Source organism: Lithobates pipiens, unplaced genomic scaffold, assembly GCF_037356315.1.
Source record: "Lithobates pipiens isolate NorthernLeopardFrog02 unplaced genomic scaffold, aLitPip1_a1.2 Scaffold_1, whole genome shotgun sequence".
Taxonomy (NCBI): Eukaryota; Metazoa; Chordata; class Amphibia; order Anura; family Ranidae; genus Lithobates; species Lithobates pipiens.
Genome location: NW_027507685.1, coordinates 100,374,935 through 100,397,127, shown reverse-complemented (window position 1 = coordinate 100,397,127; position 22,193 = coordinate 100,374,935). Strand labels below are relative to the sequence as shown.

The 22,193-nt window shown below is 49.9% G+C and overlaps 1 protein-coding gene and 1 long non-coding RNA gene across 2 annotated transcripts in view; one reads left to right on the top strand and one right to left on the bottom strand.

The window, feature by feature from the left end:
* The window catches only part of LOC143988270 (uncharacterized), an 89,938-nt gene extending 73,099 nt beyond the window's left edge, over nt 1–16,839 (bottom strand). The window contains exon 1 of the long non-coding RNA XR_013276810.1: nt 16,749–16,839. This is a non-coding gene — a long non-coding RNA (uncharacterized LOC143988270). The remainder of the gene's footprint in view (nt 1–16,748) is intronic.
* A 2,024-nt stretch (nt 16,840–18,863) lies between these two features.
* On the top strand, nt 18,864–21,815 carry LOC143958366 (uncharacterized). The gene is made up of 4 exons (XM_077467814.1): nt 18,864–19,387; nt 19,495–19,657; nt 19,758–19,899; nt 20,191–21,815. Exons 1-4 carry the CDS (start codon nt 19,162–19,164, stop codon nt 20,773–20,775), a joined length of 1,116 nt encoding a protein of 371 aa, XP_077323940.1. The 5' UTR covers nt 18,864–19,161; the 3' UTR covers nt 20,776–21,815.
* Nucleotides 21,816–22,193: the final 378 nt, after the last annotated feature.

Sequence of the window (22,193 nt, the reverse complement as noted above, 5' to 3'; positions counted from 1 at the left end):
GTTGGGAGTCCATGCTTTTCCAGTACCTGAAAGGAAGTGGGAAACATTCAGGTACAGTTGGAAAAGGTTCCTGTTCAACTTCAGTTTGATTATTCAAGTTTGAGTCAATGCGCTGATTGCCATGACCTCTGGCTAGAGGTCTGTTCAGCATGAAGTACCCAGCTGTGAGTGGCTGCTCTCTGGGTGATAATAGAGACTTTGTTAGACCTGCAGTTCAAGGTACCTGAGTTCTTCACCCGTGCACTCTGTTCCCAAAGAGACTGTGTTTTGTGAAAGTTCTACTGCAAAATAATACCTTTGGAAAGGACTTTATCTGTGTCAGTGTATAAGTCGTTTGCTATCAAGCCTGGGAACCCCTAGACGCGGAATAGCAGGCCAGGAGAAGGTAACCGGTAAGCCCATTAATTCAAGGCTGCGCAGCAAAGGTTGTGTACGCCACACACACACACATATATTATATATATATATATATATATATATATATATATATATATATATATATATATATATATATATATATATATATATATATATATAAAAACATTTTTGGTAGGGAAGTGGACAATCAATCTCAGGTATATTCTGTAGACTGATTATGACTCACCTATACAAACATCGCTCCCTATTTGAGGTCGACAGCATTTTTACATGTACGGCGTTTTTGGCCCTTGTGCCATTTCTTGTGCAGACAAAACATTTCTTACAATATAATGCCTTATGGAAATATGTTATATTCATACTGTATCTATATTCTATCTATCTATCTATCTATCTGAAGCACTATCCCCCGAAGGAGCTGCTGGTTTTATTGGGGCTTACCGTTAGCTCTTCTGCTCGCCTCTTCATCTTAGGGGGGTCTTAGGGGGGTCCCGTGGAAAGTAGCCGAAATGAAGATACATCAGACATGTGGTCCTTTTTGAAGATTTATTTAGGGGTAACACCAAAGAAAGACACAAGACACAGTCCTTCAATAGATGGTTAGTGGATAGGGGGGAGTTCAGGCATCTGGTGATTGTGGGTTAGAGGTATCAGTCAGATCCAGAAGACAAACAGCTCCACAGACTGGATCCAGCAGTCACCGGATAGGCCCCTCTCGCTTGACCTAGCAGCCAATGAGATGCTCAACAAAGTTTCTGCCACAGACTTGTTAATTAAACTTAGAGATTCTTGAGAGTTTTTTAGGAAGAACTACCATACAGTACCAGATTCTTTCAGCCAACCTGGCGATACTGTAAGGATATTGATCTGGGTTGCGTCCTCAAACTGAGTTTCCAGGCTCCTCCAGAGACACCAGCCTTGCGCTCAGTCCTCCACTGGAAAAATCCTCCCCTGGGTCCTTCAGCTTTTCTTGGCTTCCCCCCGCAGGCGAGACAGCACAGGACCACCCCTGGATCAGTAGGCCCCCCGAGACATTTCTGGGCCTACACTCTCAGTTGCAGAGCCTCGGACCATCAGGCCCCGAGGCGCAAGACCATGCGACACAGACCCCAGGTCAGGAGGGTCCTGGGGTTGGGATCACGAAAACAAGGATCCCAGAAAAATGGCGTCGGTACCTTAAATACCCTTTCCAAGAATGCACAGCAGGGAAACCGCACCCACTGCACCATTTCTGAGCAAGGAGCAGTATTCAATGCATCCAGCTTGCTGCCGTTCCACACCCACCGACGGTGACAGCGACACCTATGGTCAGGTGGGAATCAGTGCAACCCAACCGGACTGGCACATAAACCAGAACTTTTAGAGAAATTATTCTGAGCCAAACTACAGCTTCAGATAATTAAATTTAAGAAAAAAAAACAATAGCGTCTGCTCATCAGGAGCAGGGCGCTACATATATATATATATAAATATATCTATATATATCTATGTTAGAAGGCTGGCCGCAGGCTAGCCTGCATTTGTAGGAGGAGTCTGAGGGCTATATATATATTCCTCCTCCTCCTCCATCAGGTCCTTGTTGGTTTGTTTCTGGGTTGGTAGAAGGGGGTGGGGATTGGCTCGGTGCACGTTACTTCCGGGCCCTTTGCTGAGGGACGGTCGGCAGCATCAGCAGTTGCGGCGGCCTTTCCTCTCTCAGTGCTCATGTCGGGCACTGCCTGGGAGACCACCTGCCCACCTTCATTTCTCCCCAGGGATATCTGGCTCGCCCGCTTCCCCTGGTGTTCATTCCGGGGGGAGGGGGTGTGTTCGGCCGCCCGTCTGCTCCCCTCACTGGGTTGATCTGGCTCCGTGTGAGGGCTGCCCACCCGCTACTCCCGGTGTTCACGCCGGGGGGAGGGGGTGTGTTCAGCCGCCCGTCTGCTCCCCTCACTGGGCTGATCTGGTTCCGTGTGGGGGCTGCCCGCCCGCTCCTCCCAGTGTTCACGCCGGGGGGGAGAGGGTGTGTTCGGCCGCCCGTCTGCTCCCCTCACTGGGCTGATCTGGCTCTGTGTGGGGGCTGCCCGCCTGCTCCTCCCGGTGTTCACGCCGGGGGGAGGGGGGTGTTCGGCCGCCTCGGTCTGCTCCTCTCCACGTGCTAATTCGGCGCATGAGGGGGCTGCCGCCTGCTCCTCCTGGTGGTCACGCCGGGTTGGTGTTCAGCCGCCTGTTGACTCCTCTCCCCATACAGATTCAGGCTCCACATGGGGGCCGCCCTCCTGGGGCTCTCGCCGACCTGCTCCTCTCTTCCTATTGGCTTCATCTGCTGTATAGACAGTGAGCAAGTTGACCATACGCTGCAGATATGAAACAGATAGCTGTGGTGTCATGATCATGCGTTGTTGCGCATGTTTATATCAGGTTTATTAATGTTAATCACATAAGTCACTATTGAGATTATATTAAAATAAAAAAAATAAAAAAAAAGGGATTATAGACCATGACCAGTGTAGTTCAGAGGTACCCAACCTGCCTCTTACTGCTATACCACTTGTACTCCAACATCCCCATTTCTTACCCTTCTAAAATGATGAGACCACACCTTAATTTTGGAGTATAAATGGCCATAGCAGCCTATTTATTATTCATACCATATAAAATAACTCAAATATGAAATATATACCAAAATATCACCTCCGTAACAACTTGTTTAACTCCAGTCTGTTGGTCTTTGACGGCACCCTGGAACTCCAACACATATTCCACCAATACACTGCGGGACCTTTTTCCACACGATAGGCCTCCAGCGGATAATCAGCTCGGAGACAACCCCCTTCCCGCAGTGCAACCAAACAGTATTCCAGCTAACCTTTCGCTGGAATACACCGGAGGGGCACATACTACCGATGAGCCCCCCACCCCTTTCCATCACATATGTTTACTGCCACCGTCAAAGACCAACAAAACACCGCCACAGCCCGCAAGGATGACACCTTACCCTTAAGGGCTCCCCCACACCCCCGGGGCCCGCTGGATCCCATCTTGCAGCCCCAGAGCCCAGAAAACAATCCCCACTACCTAGAGGTGTATTCTAACACCCTCAGTTACAGGCCCACATTAGTTTCCACCTCTACTTGCCTGATCACCAGGCCCCCCATCCTAAGCCACAACCTCCCCACCACCTGAGTGTTAGACAACTGTACGAAGTTGTAAAATATCTGACTTAACGTCCGAGATCAGCTCCCTGATCATTCCAAACCAAAAGCATTACCCCTTACATGCATAACCCAGACAGCCGACGGTTTATCCCACCGTGCCTAACATTCTATTTCCCATATCACCTTGCTCCACCTCAACCCCCATACACCTAGCCAGTGAACACATACCTCCCTCCTCTAACTACCCAACTGTCTGCCAACCGATCTCGCATCTGCTCTCCTGGCCCCCCCAACAAACATACAGATAACAAAGAAAATCCAGACAAGGCATATAAGTCCTCCATCTGGACGAAAAAACCGCCAAACATTGGCAGCACCAACTTTAAAGTAAACCAATGTACCCCATACCACAAACAACACATGACAAGGTAGCCAGATACCTTACTACGCCAATCCATACATGTACACCCCTTTTATACCTTATTCTATAAAAAATGACACAGACACCTGCTGGATGTAAATGGCCTTTCAGGCCTTTATTTAAACAATAAACCAAACTAAACTTTTTTCTTTAAAACTTCTGTAACCATTTTATTTTACCATCTATTTTCTTGTAACCAAAACCAGCTCATCAGATAAACAGTTGTTGATCCCTGACGACCCCATTTCTACTTGAGCCTGTAATCCCAACTTTTTATAGCATTCGTCCCCAGCCGCCAACTTGCCTCGGGGACTTACCAATTGACCACAGACCCCCAACTTATTAGCCCGTCAGTCTGGCCAGCCGCCAGACCACCCGGGAGGACTCCATACCCATGATGGGTCCTAACTTTTCCAAAACCTCATTTTGAACAGATAAATTGCATACCAGCCGTCAAGGACCCTACCGCCACTCGTACTCATGGTCACCCCATAGCCAACCAACCCTCCCCATTAAAGGGCGGGCGGGAACGTTCCTCCTGACCTGCTGCTCCAGACTGCTGACCTTCCTAGACTCACGTGCCTTCACATCAACTCTACTCCACCCCCTCTTACACCATCCTCCAATCAGGTAAGCCTTGTAACTTTCTTAACCCCTCGTACCATTCCCCTGCGTAAGCCTTGCACCCTGTCATGTATGTCCTACGCTTACGTTGCACTACAGCTACGTACATGTCTTGACAAGGTAGCCAGATACCTTACTACGCCAATCCATACATGTACACCCCTTTTATACCTTATTCTATAAAAAATGACACAGACACCTGCTGGATGTAAATGGCCTTTCAGGCCTTTATTTAAACAATAAACCAAACTAAACTTTTTTCTTTAAAACTTCTGTAACCATTTTCATTGCAATAGATTTTTATTGAGTTTAAACAAGAAAACATGTATATACTTATACATATTGAGATACAACAGGTCAGGTTACAACAACAAATAACGGGTACAAAAGACCTTGTGTATAAAACATGAGGAAATATGCATGAAGAGATATGCATGAAGAAAAGTATCACACTACATCACACAACCAGGTCCGTGATCTCGGAGCCGCGTGAACCGCCAGGGCGCCCAGCTAATTTCTCTTGATGGGGGGGGAGGCCCTCCCTCCGGCACCCCCAGTGGGTACTCGCTGTGCCTAGAGAGGGAAGACCCCCCACTCTCCCTGATTCTGCAAGCACTGGCTCCAAAAGCCAGGCGACACCAGCAGTCCCCCACGGCCCCTACACACAGCCCCTTAATCAAAATGAACCCTAGGGAGTAATGCACGTGCCTCCACCAGTAATATGCTGCCTCATGAAGTTTAAACAATAAATTTAAAATGATGAATTTAAGGCAATAAATTTGTAGCAGCTAGGTGTAATTCAGTACATAAACTACATCTACAATTGAGTAATATGCCGTGTATGCAACTTAAGGAAGAGTGAAGGCCGTTCAACTAGAGATAACCTTGATGAGCAGTAAGTTAAAACTCATGAGAATATAAGAAGGAAGAGATAGTAAAAAGAAAATAATAAGCTGATAGAATAAAAATTAAAAGGAAAAATAAAAGGAAGAGAGAAATAAGCCAGAAATTTGGAGTCATAACACAGTTTACTTCATGTCTGTCCACACGTCGTGAGTTTTATAAAGTACTTACCATTTCAGTTTAGTATTTTTAAACCAGTCAGTCCACGGTTTCCAATTTGCCCTAGCTGCGATAAGTTTGCCTTGTGTCGATGCGAACATGGTTTCATACATGGCATGGGTGTCAGTAGTTATGATAATTTCTTTTAACGTTGGTGCTCTATGATCTCTCCAGTGGCGTGTTAAAACCAGTTTGGTACTCAGCATAATGTGGGACACAATCACCCTAGTGGGCTTGGGAATCAGATCCATGTTCAGAGATAAGATGGCTAATGCCGGATCCGCGGGCATGTGGGTTTTCGCTATTTGTGAGCACACGTGGAATACTGTATTCTAAAGTGTACGTATCTCTGGACATTCCCAAAGGATATGATACAAGGTACCAGGGTTGTTGCACCGCCTCCAACAGAGCGGAGAGGCACTGGGGGCAAATTTGGCTATCCTATATGGAGTAAGGTACCAACGACGCAATATTTTTTGCGTCAGTTCCCATAAGTTAATACATTTGGTGGAAGCATAAGATATTCGCAGTGCCATTTGCCATTGGCTTTCCGTAAATGATTTACCTAGGTCTTTTTCCCACGCGCTAATGTTGGATGTTTTGCGGAAATTTAGTTTCTTCTGTAACCATTTTATTTTACCATCTATTTTCTTGTAACCAAAACCAGCTCATCAGATAAACAGTTGTTGATCCCTGACGACCCCATTTCTACTTGAGCCTGTAATCCCAACTTTTTATGGCATTCGTCCCCAGCCGCCAACTTGCCTCGGGGACTTACCAATTGACCACAGACCCCCAACTTATTAGCCCGTCAGTCTGGCCAGCCGCCAGACCACCCGGGAGGACTCCATACCCATGATGGGTCCTAACTTTTCCAAAACCTCATTTTGAACAGATAAATTGCATACCAGCCGTCAAGGACCCTACCGCCACAGCAGCACAAGAGTGACACCTCACCCTTGTGCCTGCCGCCACACCTGCAAAGCCCTGCCAATACCATCTTCCAAACCCAAAGCCCACAGGTCAATCCCGACTGGGTTAAGGTGGACACCATCCCCCCGTAAATACCTCCACGTCTCCACCTCCAACTCCCAATGCCTCACCACAATACCACCATTCCGGGCAACAAACCTCCCCACCTCTTTGTTCACCTTTATCCGGGCCTTATTAATCTTCTCACAAGACCGGGCCCCCCTCCAAGACATGCGGGCCATAATATCGGACCACACAATAATCATGTCTGGGAAGGCAGTACGAAGCCTGAGGAAGTCCCACCGTATGTCTTTAATGATGTTGCGCATTGGCCTGACAACCAAGTCATTACCTCCCACATGTAGGACCAGTACGTCCGGTGCCCGATCCAGGCCTGCATAGCGATGAACCTCCGGCACCACCTTGTGCCACATCAGTCCCGGGATGCCAGTCCATCGAACCCGGCCTTCATCCCTGGACAGTCTGAGTTGCCTGCCGTCCGGCCGTACATCCGCCCGTCTAGCCCCCCAGAACACAAAAGAATGTCCCAAAATCCAAATGAGACATCCCGGCTCTAAAATGACATAACCAAAAATTAACCAACCCAACCCAAAACAACCAAAACATATAGTCGACCGTCCCAAGGAACCGTACTCCTACCCCTTTTACAAAAGGTGCGGTCGCACATAAAGCCGATACCTCCGAGACTCCCACCTCCCAATTTGCTTAATAACCTCTTCCGGCAATCCCCATCTAGCTGCCTCCGTGGCCGCCCCTATCCGGAAGGAATGAGCAGCATACTCTCCCGGAGACAAACCCCCGCTCCGCAAACACTTCCTCAACACCGCCGTAAATTGGAACCGCGAAAGGCATGAACCATCCGCATGCATGAATAACACCCCGTCCCGGTCCGGGCGAACCTCCAAATAAACCCTTAAAACTAGGGTCCGTCCCCCGAAACAATGTTACCCGCACCCTTCTACCCAACTGGTCCGTTTTGGACTTCCTGACCAAAATTACCACCGAAGAAGGGGCCCAGGAAACGTCACCCCTCCCCAAACCCCCCGGAGCTGTTTTAGATGGCGACACCAATTCTCCTATCCGAAACGCCCCAAAAAATGCCACCAGGAAAGCAGCTCGGAAAAGTATTTGTTCAAAAATCAGAGAACACACTTCCCCGACGTGGCTCAACAAAATACCCAAAACTTCAAAAGAAATCAGGCGCCGCGAATCCCTTTTTGCCGCCCCTTTTCTAAAACCCCTCAACGCCTTTTTAACCAAAAAATCCTTAGTCACATCCGCCAACCCCTTACATTGAAACAAAAAGGCCAAAGCCGACATTTTCTTGCTGACTGCCGAGCCCGACACCCCAGACACATAATTATAACAGATAAAACCCAACACCCACCTCAGCAGCTCTGCCGGGCCCTCCGACCCCCCAACCTCACCCAACCAGTTCGACCATTCCCTCCACACCGCATTATAAGCCGCTCGAGTACCTTCACTCAACGACTGCTGAATCAGTCCTCCGATGATTCCAACGCAATCCCCCACATCTCTGGAGGGCACGGGTCCCCGTGTCTGTTTGCGTCTGGACTTCGCCAGTCTGCGAAAGTCCTCCCACTGGAAACGAGACAGAGCATCCGCTAACTTATTCTCAATCCCAGGGATATGCACCGCATAAACAAACGCATTAATCCGTAAAAAACTGAGCACCAACCTCCTTAACAACCTAACCACCGGGGGGGAGGAGGCCGAAACATTATTTATGGCCACCACCACTCCCATGTTATCACAATGGAAGCGCACTTTTTTATCCCGGAGCTTGTCCCCCCACAATTCCACCGCCAGAACTATGGGAAAAAGCTCCAGTAACGCCAGGTTAGTTAAAAACCCCGCCTCCCTCCAAGAGTCCGGCCATGGTTCGGCACTCCATTGCCCCTGGCAATAAGCTCCATAACCTGCCGAATCTGCTGCGTCAGTAAACAAAACCAAATCAGCGTTGCTGACCGGTCCTCTCCCATTAAACTCAACCAGGAACACCCCCCACACACCCAGATCATCCCGCAATTCTCTGGACAACCGCACAAAATGAGTGGGCACCTTCACCCCTGCTGTGGCTGCCGCCAGTCTCCTGCAAAAAATTCTCCCCATAGGCATAATCCTGCAAGCAAAATTCATTTTGCCCAGGAGCGATTGCAATTCCTTCAACCTGAGTTTTCGTTTCCCCCGCGCCGCGCCCACCTCCTGCCGCAGCGCCAACACCTTCTCCTCAGGCAACCTACATTCCATGGCCATGGAATCAATCGTGATTCCCAAAAACACTATCTCCGACCTGGGACCCTCCGTCTTCTCCCTCGCCAAGGGAACCCCAAACCGTTCGGCCAAATGCTGCAACATCCCCAGCAGTATCCCGCAGCCGCGGGATCCTGGCGGCCCCACACACAGGAAGTCATCCAGGTAATGTATGACCGAGTTGACTCCCGCCGTCTCCCGCACAGCCCATTCAAAAAACGAACTGAACAGCTCAAAAAGTGCACACGAGATAGAACATCCCATTGGCAAGCAGCGATCAACAAAATAAGACCCCTGCCAGCAACAACCCAACAAGCGCATACTCCCTGGATGCACCGGCAACAAACGAAACGCCGCCTCCACATCCGTTTTTGCCAAAAGAGCCCCCCTGCCATACATTCTCACCCACGTAATCGCTGCATCAAATGACGTATAAGTAACCGCACAAGCTTGCGGGTCAATACCATCATTTACCGATCCGCCCCTGGGGTAAGACAGGTGGTGAATCATCCTGAATTGCCCCGGTTCTTTCTTCGGAACAACCCCCAAAGGCGAGACCACCAGATCCACCATCGGAGGGGTAAGAAATGGGCCGGCCATCCGGCCCAACGCCACCTCCTTAGCCAATTTTGCCGACACCACAAGTTCATGCAGTAAAGCCGACTTTAAATTGTTGGCCAGCGGGGGAACCTCCCTCAACGCACTCGGAATCCGAAACCCATCCCTAAAACCAGCCTCCAACAACCCCGCCGCCGCACGATCAGGATACCTACTTAGGAAAGGAAGCATCCTTTCCAGCCTCACCGGCGTCATCCCTTTTTCCAGCGAAGTCTCCAGTACGACCTTTTCCCTGCCTGAAACAACGTGCGAAGGGGTGCCCTCCACTGCATCCCGAACACTCGTGCGTTACCAAACTTGCACGTCCCTTCATTAAATTGCCAGCAGACCCCTTTCTTTTTTGGGGCCAGCGAACCCGCTGAGGCGGCGGAGCCGGCCCCCCCCTGGAAAAAACTGTCCCAGGGCCCGGGCCGAAGTCATCAACTTCATCCACAGGCTGATGTCCTTATGGTCCCACCTAATGGACGGCCGCACCGCTTTGCGTTGACGAAACTGTTCGTCATAACGTAGCCAGGCCAAGCCCCCATGAACCCTGTGCGCCTCACTAATGGCCTCCAGGTAACAGAACAATGCCGAACAATTCTCCGGCGCCTTTTCCCCAATCACGCTAGCTAAAATCGCAAACGCTTGCAGCCAATTCGCAAAAGTGCGTGGAATAAGCCTATATCTCCTCTTCTCCTCCTCTTCTTTTTTGCTCTCATCTGGCTTGACCCTGTCTAAATTAAACTTCTCCAACGGCAACAACGAGAAGATTTCCACAAACTCGTCCTTCCAAATCTTCTCCCTCACCTCCTTCTTCAAATGCGCACCTAACGGTCCCTCGAAGCACACATAAACCTCGCTCCTCGCCGCATCCGCCAGGCGAATCTTCTCAGCATCCTTGTCTTTTTCCACCGCAGCACCACTTGGTCCCTCGCCGTCCTTCCACGCCAGCACCTCCTTCTCCGTCTGCGTCTCCGCTGCCACCCCACCCACCGCCAACCCCAGCCCGGAGGGGACAGCCGTCCCCAGCTCTACCCGAGCCGCGGCGGGCGGCCCTACCCATGGATTAATCGGGGCGAGCACCGGCTCCGAGTCGCCCTGCAGGCGGCGCAGCAGCTCCTTTAACACCACCAATAACTCACCCCCCCCTCCGCCCCCCCACCCCTGCTTCCCCCCCACCCACCCCCGCAAGTAACCCCCCCACAGACCCCAAGGACTTACCGGGCTGCTGTTGCCTGGAAGGCCCTCCAGACGCTGACCCCACTGCCGCCGCCGGTGTTCACTCGTCCTCCTGCAGCTCCCCCTCTTCCATGCTGCTGTCCTCCGTAAGCGTTCTGACCCTCGGGGGCCTCCGCGCTGGCGTGCCAGACGGCCCAGGCCGCTCCCGACCGTCTTCCTGTTGCGGTGCATGGCGGCCGCCATGTTTTTTGTTTACCACGACCTCACTTCCGGTCGCGCCGACATCACTTTCGCTGACGTCATCAGCGTGCGCCGCGCCGAGCGCGCTCGCGCTGCTCCTCCGCTGGCCCTCCCTCCCAGGCACAGAAACATGCCCGGAGGCGTGGCCACCCGACTGCCGCTCTGCATCTTCTAATGGGCCCCCCCGAAGCTAAGATGGTGCCCACACGTGGCAGGCCGCCGGCCGCCTCCGGGACAAGGCCGGCGCCCGAGGACCCCACTCTCCCCCGTCGAGCGCCCCCCCCCCGACCGGAGCATCGCCAGGGGGAACCACTGGAACCACCACCGATCGCGCGGTCCTGGAGGTGGCCTGAGGCATGATCCGGTGAGTGACCCCCCTCCCTCTGGGACTCAGCCGGGGACGGGGATTCCTCCCAGGCCCACCACTAGCTGACCGGGGTGCCTGCTTAGCAGGGGGGCCTGAAGGGGCCCAACTGGGGCTCCCAAGCCGGCGATGAGTCCGGGGGGCAATGTCAGGGCTAAGGCGCACAGGGGGCTGTAACCTCCTTGCCCGTGTCGGGGGTACCCCATCTACGGAAGGTCCCTGCCCTACCCCCTGAAGGGTGGCCGCAATTTAGCTTTGCAACCAGTCTGCGCCACGCTGTTCTGCGGCCGATCTAAGCTGGGCCCAAAGCTGCTCTAACCCACTCATCTTTTCCAGGGAGCTGATCCTGAACGTTCCTCCTGACCTGCTGCTCCAGACTGCTGACCTTCCTAGACTCACGTGCCTTCACATCAACTCTACTCCACCCCCTCTTACACCATCCTCCAATCAGGTAAGCCTTGTAACTTTCTTAACCCCTCGTAACATTCCCCTGCGTAAGCCTTGCACCCTGTCATGTATGTCCTACGCTTACGTTGCACTACAGCTACGTACATGTCTGCTTGTGTGTACAGACTACTCCCCCACACCTGTTTTATTTTTATTATTACATTTTTTTTTTTTATTATTTATTCCACCACCACATGAAGGCATAGGTAAGTGCGTTATCGCTTTGCTTCCCACCTACCATTCCTTCTTACCGCCGCCTCATCCAACCCACATCTGGCAGCTTCTACAGCCGCCCCGATGTGGAAGGAGTGTGAAGCGTATTCTGCACCATCCAACCTTGCGTCCCAGTGTCATTTTCAGAACACCGACTCGAACTGGAACCTCAACCAATACTTCCCAGCCTTGTGCCACATGAACTGCCCCCCATGCCATCTGTTCCAAACCCTAGAAACTCCCTAAACGTTTTATCCTTTTTTTATTTTATTTTTTATTACCCTGAATTGTGGTAACAAACAGCAGCACCTCCACCCCTCTAACCCTTTGATCATTTTTTTAATAATTTTTTTTTATTTTTTTTAATTGTCAAACCCAAACTCTTTTTTTTTTATCCACCTTGCACCGCAGGTTAAACAAAAGCCAAAAACCCAGCAGTTTCCGCTCAATGGCAGATACCGACCCCGTTTACCAAGTTCCTGGAACCACAGTACCACCAACAACCTTACCCCCCACATAGCCATGTTTGACCTCAGACTCTTGCACCGAACAACCCACCCTTCTTTTCATACCTTCACGTAAGCCGCCCATGTGGACTCACTGGCTGACCGCCCTGTTACCTCCCGTGGTGACTCCAATGCCATCTCCCAGAACTCCTCCCCCTCTGTGGCCGGCTAACTCCCGCTGAAAACAAGGATGCAAGGAGTAAGCCCCCTGTGTTTCCGAAGCCTGCAAGATGAATAGCATATAGAAAATGTTCAACTGCACCTAACGCAACACAAAATGGCGTAGCCACCGTATGACCAGTTGTGACAATGCGGACATGTGGTTGACCACGTAAACCACACCCACATAATCACAATTCAACTCTGTGTCAGGTTCCTGCATGACCCTTACCCTAGCTCCATAGCCGGAACCACTGGAAAAATTCCAATAGCACAGGTTAACGAATGAACACCCCACTTCCACCCAACAAAATTGGGGCCAAATTTCCTCAATCTATTGCCCCTGAAAGAAAAAATGTCCCCAAAACCTGTTTACCCCACCGTGTTCGTGACCTCTTTTCCCATCGACCTGGCATCCCCCTATCGTCCGTTATATGTGGCCAAGAACTCGTAGCAAACCTTCTAACCCTCCCTATGTTCCGCATTTAACTGTTTAAATGAGCCAGGGCCTGAAAACCCCACTGTAGCAGATGGCAGCCGTCGGCCAAACCCACTCATCGGAATAAAACCGGCAGGTGAAATTGAACTTACCCAGCAATGAATACAAAGTCCTCAACTGTACCTCACGCCGTCCCTGTGCCTCCCACACCCCCTTCTATAGTACCCCCAACTTGGTCACCGGCAGATGACCCTCTGTAACCCCTGAAACAATCGCAATGCCAAAACAAAATAGTACAATATCCCTCGTCGGCCCCCTGTGTTTTGCAGTCAATGGCACTAATGAAACTACCTGCAATGTGCTGCAATGTATAAAGTATAATCGCAAACACATTGGAGGAAGGCGGTCCAACACACAAAAACGTCCAAGCCATGTATGATTGAATCAGGGACCGACACGTCTCTACCCCCCCACTCCGGTAATTACCTAAACATCTAACCATGGCCCACTAAATTGAGCAACCCATGGGCAGGCATCGTTCCAAGTAAAAAAAAATCCTCTTGCCAGCATCTATCCAGCAGCCAAAGCTCTCCGAATAAACTGTAAGCAAGTGGAACACGGATTCCTAGTTCACCATAGGCACCCCTTTTCCGTCCCACCTAACCCACTTATAGCTGTGTACGTGAAGTATCCGACACAGTGCACCGCATCGGATTCTGACAGAACCCCTTTTTTTTTTTTTGACAGATAAGTGAGGAAATGAGGCAAAACTTGTTTGGTTCCTTCTTAGGCACCACCCCCGCTGTAGACACCATTAAAAACCCCGGAGGCAAGTAGCCTCGCCATTTCCTTATCTGGATATCTACTTATGAAAGGCTGCAACCTTTTCACCCCCTTCCAAAAGTCATCCCTTGTGTGAATAGGCTCGTCTGTACATTGTCCTCACGTGAAGCCACAATACAATGGATGGGTCCCCCCTACCCTTTTAACACTCGTGTTTAACGTCAAAAACCACTGAACTGACAGGAGCTCACATTGCACTGCCAACCCACTCCCCTTCCTTTTCGGCCGACCGTCCAGAGGGGGGTATACCCCCCAAAGGAACTGCCTCTGGCCCTCTACTACTACAGAAACCGGATCCAGAAGCCGCTATCCTTTGATCCCCATTAAGAGACGGTCATACCGACCTGCGCGGTCTAAACTGCTCATCATCCCGTAGCCAATCAAATCCCCCTTTTTAACATGTGCACCTACCACTGGCCTACATATAACAGAACAACGCCGAACCATGTTCGGGTTCTTCCCCCCATGACAATCGCATAATGGCGACCGCCTTCCACAAAATCAATCGGTACCTCCTCTTACCTTCATCCTTTTTCCCTTAATCTTCCTGCATGACCCTATACACTTAAAATGTAAATTCCCCCCCCCCCTTTTTTTATAGGGGACCAATTCCTATTTAACCACTTCAATACCGGGCACTTAAACACCTTCCTGCCCAGACCAATTTTGAGCTTTCAGCGCTGTCGCACTTTGAATGACAATTGCGCAGTCATGCTACACTGTACCCAAATGACATTTTTATCATTTATTTCCCACAAATAGAGCTTTCTTTTGGTGGTATTTGATCACCTCTACGGTTTTTATTTTTTGCGCTACAAATAAAAAAATACCGAAAATTTTGAAAAAAAGTTTTTTTTTGTTTCAGTTTCAAAACTTTGTAAATAAGTACGTTTTCTCCTTCACTGATGGGCACTGATGGTGCTACACTGATGGGCACTGATAAGGCGGAACTGATGGGCACCAATGATGTGGCACCAATGAAGTGGCACTGATGAGGTGGCATTGATGGACACTGATATGTGGCACTGATAGGCGGAACTGATGGGTGGCACGGATTGGCATGGATGGGTGGCACAGATGGGCATGGATGGGCGGCACAGATGGGCATGGATAGGCGGCACAGATGGGCATGGATAGGCGGCACAGATGGGCATGGATAGGCGGCACAGATGGGCATGGGTGGGCACTGATAGGTGGCATAGGTGGGCACTATTGGTGGCACAGGTGGGTACTGATAGGCGGCACAGGTGGGCACTGATAGGCGGCACAGGTGGGCACTGATAGGCGGCACAGGTGGGCACTCATAGGCGGCATTGTATTGTTATCCTGTACTAATGGATGCCAATCAGTGCCAAACAATAATGCATGCCAATCAGTGATGCCCATTGTGGGCACTGATTGGCATCCATTATGGCACTGCTTGGCATCCATTGTGGCACTGACTGGCATCCCTGGTGGTCTAGGGAGGATTACCTTTTGCTGGGCATCCCTGGTGGTCTGGTGGCGTCCCTGGTGGTCCAGTGTGGGCATCCTCGGGGGGGCTGTGCTGATAATAATAACCCCCCCCTGTCAGAGGAGCAGCCGATCGGCTCTCCTCTACTCGCATCTGACAGACGCGAGTGAGGAAAAGCCGATCACCGGCTCTTCCTATTTACACTGTGATCAGCCGTGATTGGACACGGCTGATCACGTGGTAAAGCGTCTCCGTCGGAGACTCTTTACCGAGATCGTAGTTGCCGGGTGTCAGACTGACACCCCGCAACAACGATCGCCGCGATGCGCGCCCCCGGGGGCGCGCAGCGGCTCATAATCCTGATCACGTCATATGACGTCCGATCAGGATTATGCAACCACTTTGCCACCGTCAATTGCCTATAGGGCGGGCGGCAAGTGGTTAATTGTGTTCCCAGGGGACCCTCAAAGCACCCGTACATCTCACATTTTTTTTTTTTTGCATCTGCAATCCTTACCATCTCCATCCTACCATTACCCGACAACCCCACCACTGTCCCCAAACTGGCAGACGCACCGCCCGCCACTTGTGGGCCAGCATCCACCACCTCTGTTCCCGGAGGAGCAACTGCCGCCGACATTGCACCCCCCTTTCCAACCCCCCAACAAATCCTGCAATGCAACTTAAACGAAAAACATTTAGACATTATTTGACTTACCAGGCTGACTGGAACCCCAACAGCCGCCTTGCTTGCCTCCATCGCTGGCTCGCATTCCTGTGGCTCCTCATCCTCGCACACTGTCAGCTCGCCTTCCGACCTGTCGTCCTAGACCAGGACCGGTGGTGTCATCAGGCCCCCAGGCAAAGAGGTCCTGGGGGCCGTGGAGTCCCTCTGTTGTAGTGTCTCACCCCCGAAGCTCTGCCTCCTGCCATGGTTCCACACATGCCCTCACACACTGTGACCTGGAAGGTCAACCTTGTCCTTCCACCGCCATCTTGTGCCGCCCGTATAGGCCACGCCCACCGGCAGAGCTCCGCCCCCTTAAAAACGTTTTTTTTCTTTTTTTTTATATAAGCAGCCTGACGGCCATACAAATAAGTCTCCCTCGCCGAGCCTTCCACCCCGCGCAGCGATGCAGGCAGAGGAGGTAGTAGTCCTGCGATTCACGGGCGGGGAAGCAGCACCATAATGGCTCGTGGCCCCACCCACCGAGCTTGGCTGGCGGCGTGGAGTCCGCCCAGACCCTGCTCAGGCAGACGGCTGGCTATTCTTTGCTGGGGGACCAGATTTTTCCCCCCAGAGGGCTCCTCGCCTGGCGCTAGGTCCCAGATGAGGGTTCTGGTGAAAACAGAGTGCCAGAGGCTGGAAACTCTGCATGCACAGCAACCCTCACCTCCCAGCCTCCATCCGCTCACCTGGTCATCCATAAAGACCCTCATCCGAGTGACATCTCAGCCATGTTGAAGGAGCAGAGCAAAAAACTGCCTCCTCCTTTCTTTCTGTACAACTTTCTGTTCCCCAGCCCAGCCCCGCCTCCTCCTTATATATTACCACTCCCCCTTGGACTTTACTCACTGTCCCCTCCCCTCTTATCTCTTCATATTAACCCATGCATTGTCTCCCCTAAACACATGGTCATGCCCGGCCCTGCACTACTTTTTCTTTTCTGTCTTTTCCGTTTCGGGCCTCACTGAGTCGCAACTCTTTCTTTCTAATAACTTTTTATTGGTACAACACCATTATTTGAGTGGCAGCAGTCAGTGAACATATTTTCTCTTCCCTTCAATATCCGCAGCATCAGAACTGTAAGGAGTGGGAATGTACAGGCTTACTTGTCCAGCTGTATGTTCACAGGAAGCGCTGGGAGGGGGTGCCGCTCAACCTGTGCGGATTCAGCTTCACAGGGGGGGCGCCCACACACTTCTACCGGTGCTCACGCGGGTGGGGTGCACCTGCTCACTCATCTTTCACTGCTCTAATACATACGTGTTACTTAATCCATCCCTCAGGTATGTACTATTTGGTATTGGGATCTGATGCATTTGCAGCTGTCGGCCGTAGAAGTTTCATCAAACAGGTTTGATTTTTGCCTTCAAGCTTTTGGTAAGTTTTCTGGGGTAACTGTTTGTTAGCTTGACCTCCCCAGGCCTGTACAAGGCTGCTAACTTCAGCTCTCAGACTCATATCCTCAGGTTTTTGGTGGCTATCACGTTCATCCAGCATGTTCTGTTACAGCGGTTCTGTCCGCAAGTCTGCTGTAGCAGGTTGTCACTACGGTCACTACGTTTCTGTCACAACGTTTCCTCTGTAGCAGGTTCTGTCACAGCGGCTGTTTTAGTCATAGCTTTTCGGTGATACCGTTTCAATCACAGAGGATCAGTACGTTTTCTAGTCTCTGCATTTTCTAGTCTCAGCGTTTTCTAGTCTCAGCACTTCCTAGTCTCAGCGTTTCCTAGTCTCAGCGATTCCTAGTCTCAGCGCTTCCTAGGCTCAGCGGGGCTGTCAATGTGTTTAGACATAGCATTCCAGGCATAGCATGTTCGGTCACATAGGTGCTGTCCTAGCATTGTCGGTCTCAGCGTGTCAAGCATTTGCACTCCTGTACAGAGGTTTCTATCGGAGGTGGGTTGTCGTAGCGTATCTCAGTCAGCGGGCATCGTCGCAGCAGGTGCTGTCACAAGGTGTTCAGTTATAATGTTCCAGTCACCGCGTTCTGTCATAACTGGTGCAGTCACAGCATGGTCCGGTCGTTGCACGGTCTAGTCGCAACATAGTCCAGGCAGAGCAGGTCCAGCCAGTGGTCCTGTCATAGCATGTTCTGTCATAAGCAGTTTGTCAGCATTGTCTGCGTTTATGTCTTAGCGTTTCTATCATAGCATTGCTGTTCATGTCTGTCATAACAGTAATTTCCAGCATGTTCTGTCAGAGCTTGATGGGGCCGTACAGCCACGGCATACACTATAGCCATTTCATCATCATGTCAAGTCATCACACTTTCAGTGATCTTCGTACAGTTGGGTTAGTTAGCACTGCCCAGAGCTCGTTGCATTATGTTCGTAGCATTTTGGTGAGTGCTCACATCCAGGATCTGTCATGTCTATGAATCCATACGGGTTGTAGTTTCATTTTAATTGTTTGTCGTCCACAATCTTCTCGCCGTATACCATACATCATACGATGCACGCTCATTTTGTTACACTTGTATGTCTTCCCACCACGGTCTGTGGGTTCACTAGCCCTGAGGGGGTTGTTTTGCTACCTGTCTCTGTTGTTTGTAGTAGCTTTTTGTCTGTATCTTTCCTGTCGTAGTATTTCTGTTAGCTAGGGCTTACATCCAGGGTCTGTCATGTCTACGGACCCATATGGGCTGAAGTTTCGTTTTTAATTGATTGTCATCCCACAATCTTCTCGCCCATGTATCATACGTCACGCGTGCATGTTCACTATTACACCTTTACTACTACCCACCACGGTCTGTGGGTACATCAGCCCTGAATGTTAGTTTTTAATTACCTGTGTTAGGCCCCTTTCACACGGGCGGATAGAATGGTGCTTTTAGCTGCGGATTTTCTTCATTTCTACCGCAGCTAAAAGCACACAATGCTTTCCTATGGCCCCATTCAGACACAGCGTTTAGCGGCGATTTCGTTACATGCGGTTCGGTGCGAATAGAAAAAATAGAATTGTATGCGTCCAGGTGCGATGTAGCGCAGCTATAAGCACATAACCGCAGGTAATCGCAGTCTTTTGTGTCAATTGCGGCCAGCAGCGTGAAAGAAGAAAAAAAAAACCCGGAAGCACATCCTATACAGCAGGTGTACCTGGGAAATGACACAGGAAGTTGAGAGGGATGAAAGGGGAGAAGACAGCATGGCGGCAAGAGACATCTCACACGAGGCCATCATCGCACTGGTGCAAGCCCGACCAGAGTTATGGGACTCAGAATGCCCAGGATATGCAGACCGAGTGCTGAAGAGAGCAAAGTGGGAAGAAGTCTACAAATATGTCACACCGAACTGGGACGAGATGTCTGCAACTGAACAGGATAACCGAGGTGAGTGCAAGGTTTGTTGTGTCTATGCAGCAGGGTACACATGCATCCTAGTAAAGATTTTACCCCCTAATGACCAGGCCATTGTATGTTTTTTTTATATATTGCAGGAAAGGAGGTTTATACACGTTGGAGGTCCCTGCGCGACCGTTACAAAAAAGAAGTCAACGAAGAGAAGGCTGCGGAGAGAAGCGGAGCACCCTCAACTCGTCGCAGGCCTAACCCCCATGCAGAGGCTTTGTCTTTTTTGAGGCGCACCACTGAGATGCGCACGTAAGTATATCCATTTATTTTACTTAGCGATTTGTGACCATTATAAAGGCATATTCATGTTCACTTTTTTTTTAAACGTGTAATCTTTATTGTTACCTAGAACTGTGTCAAGTGTCCCTGTGAGAGCAAGCGCAAGGCGCGAAAGTTCGTCGCCATCACCATCAGGAGACGCTGACACCAGTCAAGAAACCACAGAAACAGTGTCATCCCAAGAATATCATCCATCCACTCAAGAACCTGCGGTATGTATTTTAAAAATGTCACAATTTCTGTCCACAAAAGACGTTACATTTTGAAAAGGCAGCTGGTGTTGGCACAAATGTTGTAGAAACAACAACGACTTGTTTTTTGGGCAAGGTGTGACTTGTTCTTCTGGCTTTGGAGGTCTTCAGTGAGATCAGGTTTTTGCAACAAAACAAGTACCTGTGTGTGATCTATTCTAAACAGGTGCTGCAATATTTGTGCAAGCCATCATATGCTGTTCAGTGTGACCTCAGTATCAGATGCATAATCTATATATTATAATATTGCAGGCAAATCCAGATAGGAGAGTCCGGTCTACTACTACCACCCGTCGAACACGTACTCAACAAGAGACACCTTTTGAGGAATATTTCAACCGTATCATTGAAGAAATGAGAAACCAATCACAAAACCAGGCAAAAGATGATGAATTCCTCAACATCTCAGACCCCGATGTTATGTTTTTAAGAATGTTGCTTTGTGTAATCAGGGAGATTCCTGCAGATAAGCGCACTGAGGTCAGGGGTGATATACATGCCTATTTAACGTATATTGTGTCCGCTTGCAAAGAGCAACGCCCATATCCTAAATTTCAGCCATGGGCTATGGGTTTTAATTCACCTAGTGGGTCTTTCAGTAGACCAATGCCCAGTCAGCAGTGCCATGACACAACATCTGCCATTAACCCTTATGTAGGACCCCCACCACTGTATACATCTTACCCGTCTAATCCTGGTTACCAAAGGATGCATGTGCAGCCACACCCAGTGTCTTCACCCTCATCTTCCCATTCAGGATCACCCATAGATGTTGGCAGTGAACCAAGCCATTCTTCCCTGCGTAACCCTAATTATTCAATATATGAAAACTTATAGTATTCCTATGGCAGTGATATGACGGTTGTATTTTTCTTGTTGTGTAATGTTACTTAATGTTTTACCTACACTACTTAATGTTTTACCTACACGAACTAATGTTTACAACAAACCCCAGATTCCTCCATGTACACTGAACTGTACGCACAGAAGAATCTCCCACTGTCCCAAGCTTATACATGTTGCTACTTGGCCCCACTTGCTCTCACAATACCTGAACTTTCTGATTGGGTGCTAGCATTGTTTAGGTTGAGAGACTTGGCCCAGTGGGAGATTACCCCATCTACACAGTGGAGTGTACATGGCGACATCTTTTGCACTTTCTCCATCTAGCCAAATATTTCAGAACTGTTTACCGCACTCAGTGCCCATCTTTGGCCCCTTTCACACGGGGCGGATCAGTAATGATCTGCCCCGTGATGATCCGCTCGCTCAGCGGGATTGCTCCGTTGTCCCCGCTGAGCCGGCTGCGGACAGGGCGGTCTCCGCACACTGTGCAGGGACCGCCCTGTCAGCTCTCCACTCTCCTCTATGGTGATCGGACGAGCACGGACTGTCTGTCTGTGTCCATCCGATCGGCTCTGCAGACGGATAGAATAGGTTTTTACTCCGTCTGCAGAATCGGACTGTTGCGGAGGCGGACGATATCGGGTGCCACCGCAATTGTCCGATTCTGTAGACGGAGGGAAATCCAATTTTTCTAGCCATCTGCAGAGCGGATTGGATGAACACGGACAGATGGTACGTGCTCTTCCGATCCCCATAGAAGAGAACAGAGAGCTCACAGGGCACAGTGTGCCGGGACAGCCCTGTCTGCCACCGGCTCAGTGGGGACAATGGAACAATCCCTGCCGACCAAGCGGATCTTCACGGGACGGATCATTACTGATCTGCCCTGTGTGAAAGGGGCCTGACAGCACTTCAGGAATACTGTAACCTTTTTTTTTTTTTACGGGGGGTAGTGGGGGATATTTTGTGGACTCGTTATCTGTTGCACTTGAAATTCAATACTTGAAACTAAAAGGAGATTTTATATATATATATATTCCAAAGGAATTAAAAAACATTTTTCTATACTTGCAAGCATTCAATGTTTTTGTAATGTTTTTCAATTTTTTAAATACACCCTGTGCATTGCAAAAGATAGAAATAAAAACAATTTAAATTGTTGAAAATTGTCGACTACTTTATTTAAGGCAAACGTGAAAACTGACACAAAAACCTGAAATATGTGATGAAAAAAACATGCAACAATGGTTAAAAATTTATACATAGTCCAATTGCCATGGCAGCTGTCCATCTTCACTCAAAAAATAATCAGTGAAATGTTCACGGACTTGTAGGGCCTGATTACTTGGACGAGTGCCAGTAACAGGACCTATGGGTTCCTCATAAACAGGGGTTTCGGTGGCCACGAT